Source organism: Anopheles cruzii, chromosome 3 (assembly GCF_943734635.1).
Source record: "Anopheles cruzii chromosome 3, idAnoCruzAS_RS32_06, whole genome shotgun sequence".
NCBI classification, from domain to species: Eukaryota; Metazoa; Arthropoda; class Insecta; order Diptera; family Culicidae; genus Anopheles; species Anopheles cruzii.
The window spans coordinates 14,344,918-14,360,280 of NC_069145.1; the positions used below are offsets into that span (position 1 = coordinate 14,344,918).

Consider the following 15,363-nt stretch of genomic DNA (forward strand, 5'->3'; position numbering starts at 1 on the left):
AGATTTGCCAAACACGATAAGCAGGAGAGAGAGAGAGAGAGAGAGAGAGAGAAAGAGACGTCGCCCCAAAGGAAAGCCTCGGTTCGCTTGCTTGGGGTTATGATGAAGTAATGGAAACGCGGCGTAGAGGAAGCCCATTAAAAGCGCAAGATACGCGGAAATATGAGGACGTAAACGAGACGGAGATGAAGAGAGAATTAATCAATCGTGATTAGCGGCAGCGGCAGCACTCGGCGGCCGCCGCTCGCTTATGATGGGCGCCGCGTTCCACAGATCTATTATAGTTTGAATCGCTTCGCTTAAGTACCGTACGTGACATTTATATCATTTCTCTCGTTTGCCTCGATCAATTGATAGCACTTGTGTAGCGACGGGGGCCCGTGATTGTGTGTTGCGCAAGAAGAAAGTTGCGTGGTGTGGAGGGTAAAATATAACGAGACAAAGGTTCACCGACGGGCGGCCCTGACGGTGGGTGATTCCACCCAGGGACCAGGGTATGTGCTAGCCTCCCCGCACGCCGTACATACACGCCCCCGTGTGCAGCACACGCGGGAGTAACCACTTACCACCCGGGGGGTTCGGGTGGCGGGGTCGGTGAAATATTGCGAAAAAATGTGCTTTGATGAACCTTCGCGGCCGAGGCGAGGCGCGAAGGCAGATGAAATAAATAATAAAAAGGAAGGAAAGGAACCGATTTCCTACATAAAGCGCCCAACACGCCCACCATACGACGACGACGACGGGGGCAACAAATGAAATGCTGAAATATGTTCGCAGCATAATTTCGTGTCGTCGTCCGCGTCCGTTTGCCCCATTGTGGGCACATTCCTTTTAATGTGACGAACGGTGTGCGCAGAATGCGTAATACCACATGTAATTTAGCGAAATGAAAAGGACGATTGTGGACGATTGTCCGCCAAGTGGTGAAATATGGAAACGTGGCTGGAAGGTGTTGATGCTACGATGGATGGAATGGAATGGACGGCACGAGCTCGGTGTGTTTATGCCCCGGCAGCCGACAGCTAGCGCAATCTTCTTCCCGCCTACGAACACAAATTTATTCAATTAAAATTGATATTATTTAAAGATGGGATGATGTTATTATTTTGAAGTATAAAAGTTTTCAATTAAAACACCCAGCGAAGAAGCGGCTCAAGAAGCGCCCGTATATGGGGAATCCCGGTGTGTATCCGGCGCGCCCACCGCGTTTCTTATCACGAGCGAACGACAGAGAGGCCCACCATGTATGGGGCCCAGGCCCAGGATCCACGCCATCGTAACCATTTAGCACTGTCTGCGTCCCTGTCCCGCACTGGCCGACGCGGCGGATTAATACCGCACCTCCGACCGCCGCCGCACCGACATCCGGATGCAGCCTCCGGCGGGATGGAGCGTCGAACAAAGCGTCGAAATGAAAAATTATGATATACACTTCCCGTTTGCTATGTGGCCAGCGGCAGCGGCGGCCCAGTGGTGGGGAGTAAAACTTATGTACAATCTACTTAAATTCAATACACAGACCGATTCCGTAGAATGTCAGAAGGGAAATTTAATCAGAGTGGCATCGTCGTGGCGTGGCGTGGCGTTTTTGCTCCTTTCATTACACGATTATATGTCAAACGCAAAACGATCGTGCGCTTGGCACCTTTCGCGGCACTCGGGCCACATACACACGGGCCAAGGGGCATGGGGTGGAGGACGGGGCCCAGTACACATATGCACACGGAAGCGAAATTGAAACCGTGGCTCGTGGCCCCTCGCCCGAACACAGAAACCGAGCTTGGTTCCCGGTCGCGTGCATAATTCAGCCCCTGTCCTGGTTCGCAATGGAAAGGATATTTATGTACCCCGAAGCTGGGTGCGAACATTATTATTAGCCTCCGCCGCGCGCTTGTGTGTGTGTGTGTGCGCGAACGCCAATCATCGTCGGATGTCCTGCGGGTGTCCTGCTGCCGGGTGGGTGGAGCTAATTGTACGTGCTATAAATCCAATTATCCTGAATGAAAAAGCGAAAGAAAACACTTCTTGACGTTCCGACGCGAGGGGCGTGGCTTACGGTGTGTGTCGGCCATGACGGCCGGGTTTGTGTGTGTGCGTATTCGGGCCGCTTTCTAATGGCTCCTCCTTCGCTCGCTCTCGCGGTCGTTGTCTTGTTCTTTTTCGCAGCTGAAGTCCTTCAACACACACTACAAACACCGCGAATGACGAATGGGAAACACTGCGCGCGTGTGTGTGTGAGCGCGCATTTCTGTTTGATTGTTTTCTCTTCACACACATTAGAAGATAAGAAAACGCATTCGACGAAGCACATAGGAAGCACATAGCAGCCGAACCAATGGAGGAGGAAGAAACCCCACGAAAAAGGCCGACTCGGCATGGACGTTTTCCGCGCTCGAACGGGTTCGTCAGTTTTCCAGCCACGAACGCGCTGCCAACAACGCACGGCCATACGGCGGTCTCGCTGCTGCTCTGGCTCCGACGGTCTGCTCCGATACCGTGTTTACGTTGGACGTGTCCGCAGTGGTCGTAACCCGTTCCCGGTGCTCCTTTCCACGGTAACGTGTCGGATCGCTTGCGTCATTGTGTGTGCGTGTGTGTGCATGTGCCCGAGCCGGTGTTTTTATTGCTTCACACTTTTCAATGCTCACTCTTGCTCGCTCTCGCGCGCTCTCTCGCTCTATCTCGATCGATCGATTGTGGAGCAAACGCACGTCGCCGTCGTTGTTAAGTGAATGCCGATTGTGTGGTTGTAGTTGTCGAGACACTTCAGACACACCACAGAGCCACGCACTGACAGCCAGGATAGGCCGCCAATGGGACCCTCGGCAGGGCTCAGGTGCTGATGATTTTTTAATTCATTCGTCGGTGTTTTGTAAACAAATCGGTCAACCGTGTGTGCCCTTTGGTGGACTATTCGAAAGGACCGTGCACCGCTTCCGTGCCATTCTATTGGCATTCGACCTCGCGTGGTAATGGTTCGAAAGTTGCTATCGAAAAGAGTTAGTTCATCCGTCGGGAGTGTCGTGTCCAAGCCGATCAGCAGTTTGTGTGTGTCCTTTGCCTGGTGTCTGTTTGTTTTTGTTACGCTCTCTGCGCTTTTCTCTCTATTTTCTCTGCCCTGCACATTATTGCCAAACGCAACAAATGCTCTGCAACAACGGTAGTTCCACCATTCAAAACTCTCGGTGTGTGCGTGTGTGAGCAAGGATTGCAATTTAATAAAATGCAAATAAAAAGCAAAACATGATGCCTTCCGCTGCCGTGCTTCCGTAGGCCTAGGTGTGTGCAGGAAGGATTGGAACTAGGACAAACGTTGCAGACCCTCCGCGTGTGTGTGATAGTGCACTTCCGAACGCACTGCTGCTCAATTGCTAGTGTATTTGTGTCCCTACGGTGCTTACGAACTTGTGTTGCGAAACAACAAACTGGCCGGAGCCTCAAAAAGGCTAGTCCGTGTGGTGGAAAAGTTCGTTCCGTTTGTTGTCGTTAGTCTTTTCGGTGGTTCCCAGCGAGGGCCATCACTCGATTCGAAACGGTACCAACGGGAGTAAACAAACGGAAGCCTGAAATCGACACACGTCAGCAAGTTAACGAATGATGCACAATTGATTATACAGAATTGATAATTGAGGACCCAAGTTACTGCCTATCCGGTGTTGCGTCGTGTCATGTGGGCATTACTATGAAAATGTTCGCAATCAAACAATTCAGTTCCGCGCTCCTCCCTGTTACGTGAATTCTGCTACATTTCTGAATAATTTTGATTTGGTGATTGCGCTTCACCTTTTGAGTTATGAAAAAAATGAAGCTAATTAGAGTTTCTCGTGAGTGAAATTCGTGCCAAGCGGAACATGTCACAGCGGAAAGGTTGTTGAACTCATAAAAGCAGTTCCTGAGGCTTGTTTCCGTTGCCCAAGTTTGTTGTGAATTATTCATAATCGTGCAGTAATTGTTCACCAAAAACATAGCCCAAGAAGCGAGCGAGAAAGGAAGAAAACTGCGGAGAGAAAGTGTCAAAACTGAAAGGCCGTGGAGCAATGTTTAAAATAAACAAAAATGTAGTATGCTAATGCGGTGCTCTGCAGTGAAGCTACCTACGTCCCTACATACCTTCGTTACAACCGATAATAGGCCGCACTACAAGACACTATTTTTGTAGCACTTTTCCAGTATTAAGCAGCAATTAAAATATGAAACATGGACATCGCAGCAAAGGAGCCCTTAATGGCCCCATTATACCAAGCGAGTGCAGTGAAGCGACGTTTGTTTGTTGCAAATTAAGCTACAAAAAAAAATCATCCGAGTTTGTAGTATTCGAAGATGGCCCAAAAAGTAATTGTTTAGTAATTGCTTTTCTAAAGTGCTATAAAAGCAACCATTAACGGCGACAACCCGGACAAGATCGGCCACGGCAAGTAACTAGCAGCTATTAACAGCTGGTTAAAAGTGTGTAAAAATGCCAACGGACCGTTTGCCGTCGGCTGCCGACAAAGCGCCCGAGAGCAGTGCGCGCGCCCTCAAATTCCTTTCTTCAGTGGCCTTAACGACCCCCTTTTAACCCCCTGTTTTGTAATTTTCAGATAATGAAAAACGTTAGAAATATGTGAAATTGGATTGTTGCGCTGCCACCCGTTCCGGTGCGGGATTTAGAAATGTTTTAGTAGCACAGGAAGAATTTTCGCATCAACGCAAAGCGCAAAGGATGCTTCTGGTGTGCACCGAGGATTGTTAGTGTTGGAGAGTCCATAAAACAGTGTCGAGTGGTGAAATACGAAACACAAACCGAGTGTGGGTTCCGTGACGAAGGACTGGTGGTGACTGGTGGCCGGTCCGTATGATCGTTCCGGGCGGTGCAGGTCGATGAGCTGTTGTTTGATGAGATGGTTCTAGAGCACCAGGGAATGTTGCAGAATCTGCAAACTCTCGGCTCGCAGCCAGCCCTGCAGCTGTACGCGGCGGCCGCGGCTGCCCAGTTGGCGCCCCGGAACCGCAACAGTGTGCCCCCGCAATGGGCTCCGTTTCTTCAGTTCGGTGTGCCGAACGTTTTCGGTGGACACTTCCTGACGAGACCCCGGTTCGGGCCGCCCGGAGGTGGGCCACCGAACCTGACGTCGCTCGGGGGCGGTCCGGGTGCCGGTGGTGGCCCCGGCAGCGGCCCCATGCCCGGATCGCTCGTGAACGGCGGTTCACATCCCAACATATCACCTCACCGCGCCATGCAGGGACCACCGAGCGAGGATTCCAACGATGATCGAGGTGAGTAACGTGGGGAGAGAGGTTTTTTATTAAATCAGCTTCGTTTCTTCAATTGCATCGTTCCCAAGTGAAGCTGGGAGAAGAAAAAAGCTAAGCACCGGTAGTAATAGTATAGCATTAAGAACGCTGCAAAACGTGGCGTTAATTAGAAACATTCAGCACAAAGTATCTGTTTGATGAAAAGGCCTCGATCGCTCGATGTGCTAATATGAAAACTCCCATCACCGAGCGCGGTGGCCTGGCGCCGATAGCACTGCGGCACGGAGCACGGAGCAATCTCGAGGAGTAATTGTTTTCATTCGCTTACAACTAACTAGCGATAGAGCGCAGCGAAAACAGTGCCTCGCACGCAGCCTTATTAACGCCGCATTAACGACTGCGCTGCACTCTGTCTAGTGCGCGATGGCAATTATTCAGTCAAAACGTCGAACCGCTTGACACAATCTTGGACACGGCCACGGCGGCTGTTACGGCAGCTGCACCAGACGACGCCAGCAACAACAAACCCAACGGGCAGGAGGCACACACATGGGCACACGAGCGCACGGGCCCACAAGTGTACACGTGATCGAGGCCTCGACTTCCTTCGGGCTGTGGTGTTATTATCATTTGATTGAAATTCAATAATGAACCCCTAACGGGTGGGATTTATAATTCAATTATAATGGGGAGAAAAAGGCAAACCGGCATCAATCTTCCAGACGCTGTGCATCTCCGAGGCCGGGCTGATGCGCGATCATCTGCGATCGCCGTCGTTAGCCGGTGACGATGCGCGCCGTAATGCGTAATTGGATGGCGTCTGCTGAGGATGTCAATCGGTTCGCTTAGTTTTAATCACACGCGCTCTAATTGCTAACGATGAGTGGCAGCAGTGGCCAGCAGCAGTGGGAAGAGAAATTAGATTGTCAAAATTCTGAATGTAACGCAATCCTTTAATGTCATAATGAGGGAAAACAGCGTATCGATTGCTAACTTTATTGATATCAATGGGACTTTAACAGGTTGATCGCAACGGGTACACATTCGGAACCCCGCATAACGGAAGCAAAATAATCAATACAATAAAGTGGTAATGGATTTACGGTTTAATTTCTCAATTATTGCCCTCAGTCTGGGCCGGCCGGGATCGTCTTTCTCGACGCTCAGCACCAGCTTATGTATAGTATCATTCCGAGGCGCAGTATAATAAAGACCCGGAACCGGTCCCGAAACTCCCGAAGGATCGTCGAAAAAGGAGCCACAAGAGGAGCGACAAACGCACACACCAAGAACCAAAAAAAAAACAAGGGCTTCGATCCGATCCGTTCCGGTAGCATTTAAAAGTGGCAATCGGTAGTCAATATAATTTTTACCACCACACCGCACCATCTCGTTGCCTATCCTTTCCGGAGAGGCCTTTCTCGTGCCCGCCACTCGGTTTGGGAAAGAATTTCTTGCTCGGATTAAATTTATCACCATCCCAAAGTCCTTTTTCACTAGGCGCTCTTGGCGGCCTGGAACATTGCGCCCGGATCGAGAGTCCTGCTGATGATCCCTGGACATAAAATGGCAAAATAATTCGGCCCGAACGCTCGTAAAACATTTGCCGGCGGTCACTCGGTCCAGTGGCACACATGTCGCCGATTAAAAAACGTTGCGGCCGGAAGGATCAAACGTCAGGATTATGCCCAGTACGTGCCACTTTCATTATTGATAATCAGCTATTCCGACTTAAAAACGGCACAATAATCACAGGGCAATAAAATACTATCACGTTTCCCAGTGTTCAAACGTTTTGTGCCGGCAAACAGTTTTATTGGAGCGCGACTCCCATTGGTTTCCGATGATCCCCAACAACTCAGCGTGCCGGGGGTTTAGGGCCGTGGTGTCTCTTACCGTTTGGGGTCCCTTTTTTATTTATCACATCAAAAGAATAGTATTTTTGATTAAAAACAGCCATCAAATAAATTCTAAATATTTGGGCCAAACACACTTGGGGAAACTAAATCTCGTCGGACGCAGATACCCATGCTCACACCGGAGCGAACGTGTGTCACTTTCTGTTTGCCGGCCGTTTTCTCGTTTCAATAAAATCATCGAATATCGTACTAATGTCTTCACCCGAGCCGATCGATACTCATTTGCATAGCCCCGGGGATCGCTACATACAATCAATCGTCAAATTATTGAAACTCCATTCCGATGCTCCCCGAAGCCAGCGCAAGAAACCCATCTCGGATTCCGGCTCCTCGAACCTCGGACCGGCCCGGTACACCCCGCTGGCCAGATCTCGTCAACGGGTGTAATAATAATCATAACTAATCGGATAATGGAATGGCCGGCTGCCGGCCATCCCTTCCCATCCCGGCCGATGGGTGCAATACGGAGGAGCCACGGCGAACACGGCGGAAGAATATTTAATTCTCGCCTTTCGTTCGTTCGCTCGCAGCGATAATCGTGTCATATTTTTGAACAACTTCATAAAGTGGAAGACTTCATTTGGTGGCTTGCCGGTTTAAGGCTTAGTGCGGCCTTCCGATGCCGACCGACCGAACGGCCAGCGTTTATGTTCCTCCGAACCTTTATGCGCTTGGCCGTTCTTGGTACACCCTTGGCTGTGGTTTACCGTCAAAAGCGGTACGCGTCACTAAACGGTGGTTGGTGCGGTGAGTTAACAAGAGATGGTTCAATCATTTGTTCCTTACCGAAAAACCGTCGTTTCATGTGGTGGGACTTTCGGCACTGGGGATTAACCAAAACCGTTTACAACCGTGTGGCCATGCTGGGCCATACTTAACATTGGCAACAACAATCCATTTATTTGAAGACAATTTGTTTCTCGTCAAGGCTCCCGCAAAAGCGCTACCAATGTTTACTAAGATCTATTGGGAAGCCACTTTCCCTGCTTAGTACGATGTGAATGAATTTGGATGCTGCGATCGTGAGCTCTTCATTCAAATGATATTCTAGAATATCTCCATTTAGTTTGAAAATTCCATCCATTGCCAAGATGTTGCTTTGATGTTGCTGTTAAAAATTAAGGAAACTTGGCTTGAGTGCACTGGACCTTTATTTTTCAACTCTCGTTCTGTAATGAGTTAATTCATTTTTACTTTGTTAAAATAAACGATTTTGGTTCAATTAACAGTTCTTGTTTCATGGCACAGACAAAACGGGTTTTTTATATCAAAGCATATAATTTGGTATCCTTATTTAAGCTCATTCGGCTGCGCATACATTCGGTCATACGTTGGAGAGTTTAGCTAATGTTTACTAAATTACGCTATTTAGTTTGTTGTTGAACCACTCACTAGCATTGATGAGTGAAATAGAAATAGTTCCAGGAAAATTGTGTTTATAGCATCACTCCGTTTTGTTTTTTTTGCTCCCTGGAATCGAAATAGTTGATAACAGACTTGTTTTGGCTTCTTTTCTATCATGTCGTCGAGAGTCGTCGTACACGATTTTCCGTGCGTCCGTGCAGTTTTCAACGTGACTCTTGAAACGAACAAATTGTGGTCATAAATCTTCCTTTTTTTCAAAGGACGAATTAAATTCCACTTTACACCTCGGGCCATTCATCCCATGGCAGCCAGACCGTTAGCGAGACATCGATAAAGCGATGGGTTTTTTTTCTGGTTGGTTTGTAATATGCATGAGTTTATTTCCCTAAACGGAAACTAACTCTCCGGCAGACTCTGACTGCTTGCATCAGCAATTAGCGATCCGCAGTTCGAGAAATGCTGGCTAAAGAGCATCAGTGGCGCATCTCTGGCCTCGAGCGGTTCAGGAAGGCAGCAACCGTATACATCTTTTGAGTGGACCTCTTCCGGTTCGCGACTCTCTGACGTCTGCGCACTGCAAACTAATGAGGAAATTGAAATAATTTTAAAGGTGAGAAAAGTGATTAGCAAACTGGCTAATAATCGCGCAACCGGTCCGACAAATAGCGATGGCTAATTGATAGTTTTTAATCACTTCTCTTGAATTTCTTGTATTTCGAAGAAAATAAGCGAAAGGGGAGTTTTATGTCAAATAAATGAGTCGCCCTTTTCATTGGGACCGAAACATTACAGCCTTTCACTGCGATCATTGCGCTGGGCTGTAGGAACTGTACCATGTTAATGGCCATCTCTTTTAAAAGTGTTGAAAACAAGCAAACAAACAACCACAATGGGCAGCAGCTGCAAAACATGTTTATGAAAAACTGAAAAACATCATCAACTCGCCAGCAACGGCTCGCCAACTAGCAAACGCCACACCACCCGAGTGATTGATAACATAAATTATGATCCATTGTCCAGCGCCGGCGTGTGTACTGGAGCTTCATCACAAAACTATGGGTCGCGTCGTAAAGGGTCCCACGAAAGTAAGAGGCCCACAGAGCCGGGCGGCCTTTGGAGCCTGGAAGGCGCGCCAGTCGCGTCCCTCTCTCGGTACTGCGCGGTTTGATTTCTTGTTTCAATAACTCATTATTGTTTCCCATTCGGCCATGGGACTCGTACGCGCACTGATTGCGTTCGGCGGCGCCGCCGGAAGTTGATTGGATTGACCTGTGGCCCCACACCGTGGCCACCACCAGTGCCCGGTGCTGCGCGAACGGAACTTCTGTGCGCCGGTCGGTTGAGCGATTGCGTCGCATCGCATCTAGCAGCGGACGGTAATCAGGGGAATTTAATTACGATTAACAGTGACACATTTTAATGTCCGATTGGCCGTTTCCGTTCGAGGTTTCGTGGCCTCGTGGTCCTGGAAAAGGAAGCCAATAATTTATGGCTACACACTGCGCAGTAGAAAATGAGGGAGTCAAACCATCGGTGTAGCCTCATTACCAAGAAAACTGTCGATTATTTTTTGAAACTAAAGAAAAACAAAAGTTTGCTGATTCTTTTGATGTCTTTCCGAAGAAATTCATATCGCCATTCGCGGAACACTCTTTGTGGTTTCAACGTTTGCGTTTGTCGTTCAATGTGACCGCATTTGTAAAACATTAGATTGGCACGCTGCAAGCGGCCAAGATTTCTCCCCAGACAATAACCTTTCCTGCGAGTATTCTTGCCACGTAACTTTCATTTATTGAATGCTGTTTGTTTTGTTCACCGACACCGGAGCCTATTCCTTAGGAATTGTCGAACACGTACGCGTGTGTGTCGTTCAGGCGTTTCAAGTCCTGTGTCAAACCATTCCATACGAGATCCCGCTCAGCCGTTCGGCTGTGTCTCATGGGGGCGATTTGAATTCAAAGGACCCGTGCCACAGTTCGGAACCATTTATGCTAAGTACCTTTCACGTGGGGAGCCAACGTTTTTGCGTTCCGTTCGCGAAAAAGCCACGCCAACACTATTCCAGTGCGTATTCCATTAGAATATGATAAAAGATGCCGAGGGCGTCGCGCTGTGGTGAGCAACCTAATCGATGATGCCCGGTGTGGTGTCCCCAGTCCCCGAAAATCTTTAAAATTCCATTCTCCTCCCACTGCCCCCTCTCTCTCTCTGTCGGGATCTGTTTGAGTCAATCGATCCCGGCACCGCAAAAATCGAACCTTGAGAAGCGAACGGAATCAAAACGAAACTATGCCGCTTAACATACATTTCCATAGGTTTTCAATAAACGTAAACGACCACCGAAAGGCGTGATCATCACCATCGCATAATAATCATAATCATGCGCGCAGGGAGCTCTGCGCTCCCTGATCGGATCGGATTTCGGTCCCGGTCGATTGGCAGTCGACGGAGGCAGTCGCTTTTCGGGGTGGTTTCCTTTCGGCCCAGCCCTGGCCCCTGGAGCGGCCGAAGCCTTGTTCCTGGCTCCTTTTTAACACCGGGAATGATTGCTTCGGAATCGATAAACATAAACATTGGGAATGGATTCTTGATAGCCCGTAGGACAGGATCCATGGAGAAGAGACAGAAAACCCGAAAGCCGTAATGGGCGATACTTGATACGAATTTAGCTCAATCGGGGACACTTTTAGTGACAGGCGCAGTGACTGCACGCGCGAATAGTGAAGCGTGAGGACGCAAAAAAGTGCGCCGCGATCATGCATCATAGCGGCAGGGTCCTACGCGGACTTACGGAGACAAGTTGGCGAACCATTACCCGTGAGCACGCGAAATGAAGATTTATGAGGCGTACGTGTTGGACGTTTAGCGCTCGGCCAGTGTGTGATAAATTACACTTAATGTGCATATTGCATTGTTGAATAGTTATTGGCCGCGCAAAAGGATGGCTCGCGCTGCTCGCTGGGCACTTCCGAAAACTGGTCTTTTCAGCAAAAGGATTCACATGGGCACAGGCACTAGGACAGTGACGCGAAGTTAGTGTTGGCTCATTGCATCGACCGGAGAGCCAATTATTCGTAACTTATTATAAAATGTTGGCACCGAATTGCCACACGGTTGACTTCCGGGCAGCAGAGCTTGTACTACCTCCAGTGGGCTTGTAATTGCCCACTTCAAACCCCCGTTGTCCCAGGCCGGGTCCGACAGGTCCCTTCTAATTCTATTTTCGCCATCCCGCACTTGAAGCGATCCCAGAACCGCGACCAGGGCTCGGTAATGACTTGTAACGAATGTAATTTAATTCATTCCGGTCGACAATCGCACCCGGCGTGTCGCCGTGAATTGCTGGCTGGGCCCTTTTTTGCGTGCCCCGGAATCCGAACAGATTGCCACGTCGCCCCGTGGAAGGTGAGCATCCCTTCGGCCAACGGTTGGTCGGGGTGGCATTTTTTCCAATTATAGCACACGGCCAGGACGATCATCATCCGAGTTGCCGAAAGGGCCCCACCGGAGAAATTCGGCATCAGATAAGGCAGGAGATAACTCCTCACGGTGGCCGGTGGCTGGTGACGGGAAAATAGAAATGGAAAACTGTCAGCGTTGGAGAGAGATGGGAGAGGGCGAATAAAAGTGGTAAAACCCTTGATTTCGCGGCGCGCATCCGCACTATCTGAAGTGGGAAATCTGAAATTAAACACTTCCAAAATAGACACACACACACACGAGCGCGCGAGTTGGTTGGATATGAATTTGTAGGAAACCCTTTTGTGCCTAAAATCGTACCATCTGCTTATCGGTCCGTGAAATGATTTCAAAACCCAACCAAACAACCCCAAACACAGGGCCGCTGAAAAAGGGGCAAAGGAGCGTTGGAGGAGCTCAGGACTTTGCGGCCGAACAGGGAACAGAAGTTTTGGTATGAATTTATATTTAATGGCAGATCTTACCGGGGGTGATTTTTGATGGAATGGTGCCGAAACGCGACAAAACGTTTGATGTCATCGAACACGCTGCTAACTGACAGGGCCACCTGAATTGACTTGACTTGATCTGCAACATAGGAGGCACCGTCTGTTATGATGAACATGAGCGGTGCTCACTTTAATTGAAGAATAAACTAAATCAGACAGGACCGGACCGAACCAATTCGAAGGAGTTGTTGGAAACTTAACTTTATTAGACACTTGTTTATTAGATTAGATTAGACAGATAGTAAACCACCACCAGGAGTTAAACCACGATCTGATAACTATTTAGTACATAGGAAGTTGCATATTTTCAGAATGGTTTCCCCAGTACACCAATTTATCATCTCAATGTATGACTGATTTGCTACAAACCCTTTTGCTACCACGTAACATGAATACAATTTATGTTAAACTTTTACATCGTTTTTTTACTGTCCTTTAAAACTTTCCCGTGTTACGTTTCCAATTAACCTGAAGCCATGTGTCGAGTGCATGGCTGAGAATGGATTTAATGGTGTGAAAGGAAAGTCCACCCTCTTGGCAGCTTTTTTTTGTTGCTCCAATCAATCCAAAAAAAGGTTTTTGGCACCTTTGCAGGTTCAGCAAAGTGTAAAATGGCCCGAACCCAATCTATGTAATTCTTTCAACCGCACCCACACACACACACACACGATTCTTTGATTGGCCACAGGACGTGGGTTTTTGCATACCGAATTGTCGCCTTCGACTTCGCCCATGACCCCGTCGAACACTCGAAACTCGATTATGGGTGCGGTTTGGCCAAACATTTTGGCCAACAAAACGGCAAGGGATAAACATCTTATCCCAATCTCTCGACCGCCAGCCAATAAGAAAATCATCCCTTTTGACCAAACCGTCCGCCGGGAGGGAAAAAAAAACTGGGGGAAGCCCGGGTTGACTATTGTGCTGATTCGAATCCGATTCGATACACATTTGTCTAATAAGCCGTGTAAAAACGGAAAACCACAAAAACACACAAAGACTGGGAAGCTCACCGCACTTTAGGTTTACGACCGAAAATGTGGGGAAACCCTGATTCGGTAACTGTAAGTAAGGATTCCGCCCTAGGGTGGCCCCGGGCCCCGGAGCCCCGTTCCCGTGGGAGGGCAAACCGCACCACTGTCAGGCCCGGGCCCGCTTCCGGAATACGAATTGGTTTATTTGGCGCACATTTTACGGGTGTTAGCAGGAAGTGGCTCAAATCAAGTCCCAATCCCGGCGACCCCGACCGAGGGAGGGGGGCCATTTTTGGATTTGGTTTTACATGGGCCGTATAAAATGGTACCCGAAATGGCACCGTCATCATGTCGTGTCTCGGGCGGGACGGTTCGGGTTAAGGACGTTGCACGCACCGCACGACGTCGAGGTGATTTTTTGGGTTTTCGCCTCCTTAACCAGGGAACCAGGTTACGTACGCTGCATGTCCTCTCGACGTCGTCGTCGTCGAGGTCGGTAAAGTTGCGGCCAAGGAACAGTTCGCCGGGAAAACCAAGAGAGAGAGAGATAGAGAGGGCGAGGAAGAGCAATTTACGATCTTTAATTCGATTTATCGCACCAGGATCGCACTCGGTGCGCCAATTGGTCCTTAAACGTTGCGCCCCGGTCCGGTGTGTGGGAAGGTAACGTAATTTCGGGCAGAAATTTTCCAACATTTATCACTGTGGACCCACACTTCTATTGCCCTATAAAAATAGTCATCATTTGTTACGTTTGTTCGGTCCGTGCCGGGTTGTTGTAGGTCACCTCCGGTTGGTACTAGTTGAGTCAATGGGCCTTGACGGATTACATGCACTTTTGTTTGTTTCAATGAAGAAATATTGTGAAACTAAGTGAAATACTTCAGCGCTTCTATTGAAATTCATTGATCATAGAATAAGCCAACAAAAATAATTATGATTCCTTTAAGAAAGTAGTTCGGTAGAGGCGAACAAAAACCTCAGAAAGTGATAAATTCTTGGCTAATTTATCTTAAACCGATAGACTGGTGAAATTGCATTACCACGATTCATCTTTCGGACGAACAAACTTGAAAGAGTTTCGAAGAAACAGTTTCTTGTCCCAGAATGCTTTTCTCTGTTTCTATTTCACAAAAAGATTATTTATTTACAAGCGAAACTAATGAAACGGACCCCTTCGAAAAAAAAAACAGGAGGCCAAAAAGGGTCGCGCAATTCTCAAACCTCATAAATAATCACCATCACCGCAACCGTTTTGAGCCCATTCAATTACGATTGGATTCGGTCTCTGTTCCTCCGCCGTGCCCTCCGATGATCGCTTTCCACCGCTTCCCCCGAAGGACACTGCTTGGGTCACGGAAAATCAACCGGTAAAGTGGTTCGTCTGGGCCAGGATCAAAAAAAGGGTTAGGGTTCTACCGGTTACGTCGCCGAGAGTGATCCCGATTTCGCTATTCATCACTTTTCCTATGGTGCGTATGCTGCACAGGCTTTCCCGGGGTTCGTCGGGCACCACCACCGTACCCGGGGCCATTGAGATAAAACCACCTGAGACCCGAGACATCTGATGGCGTCCTGTGGCCTGTGAGGTCCTCATCTCCTGCGTGCAGGGAGAATTGTGCGAGAGGCTTTTGCATTTTTATTCGCCCGAAAAGATGCTTCTGTCGGTGACTTATCACAGCTTCGGCTCGTAATGATGTGGGGCCTCCTCAGGGGAAATAACTAGGGTTGGGATCGGGCAAAAAAGCAGATTGACTTCCACAACCATGATTCGATTTTTTTGTCGCAAGGGCACCATCTTCTGTGCGTCCTTTCAACACCAACGGTGATTTGTTCCTATCAATCCTGGCAACCAAATCCTACAATTGGTGCTCTATTGTTTCGTGGTGTGACCAAACGAGT

At 48.6% G+C, this 15,363-nt stretch overlaps 1 protein-coding gene across 1 annotated transcript in view; it reads left to right on the plus strand.

The window, feature by feature from the left end:
* Positions 1-4,880: 4,880 nt before the first annotated feature.
* The window catches only part of LOC128272390 (homeobox protein unc-4-like), a 60,253-nt gene continuing 49,770 nt past the window's right edge, over positions 4,881-15,363 (plus strand). Inside the window, exon 1 of the mRNA XM_053010190.1 lies at positions 4,881-5,256. Within this exon, the coding sequence (XP_052866150.1) occupies positions 4,881-5,256 (376 nt within the window). The remainder of the gene's footprint in view (positions 5,257-15,363) is intronic.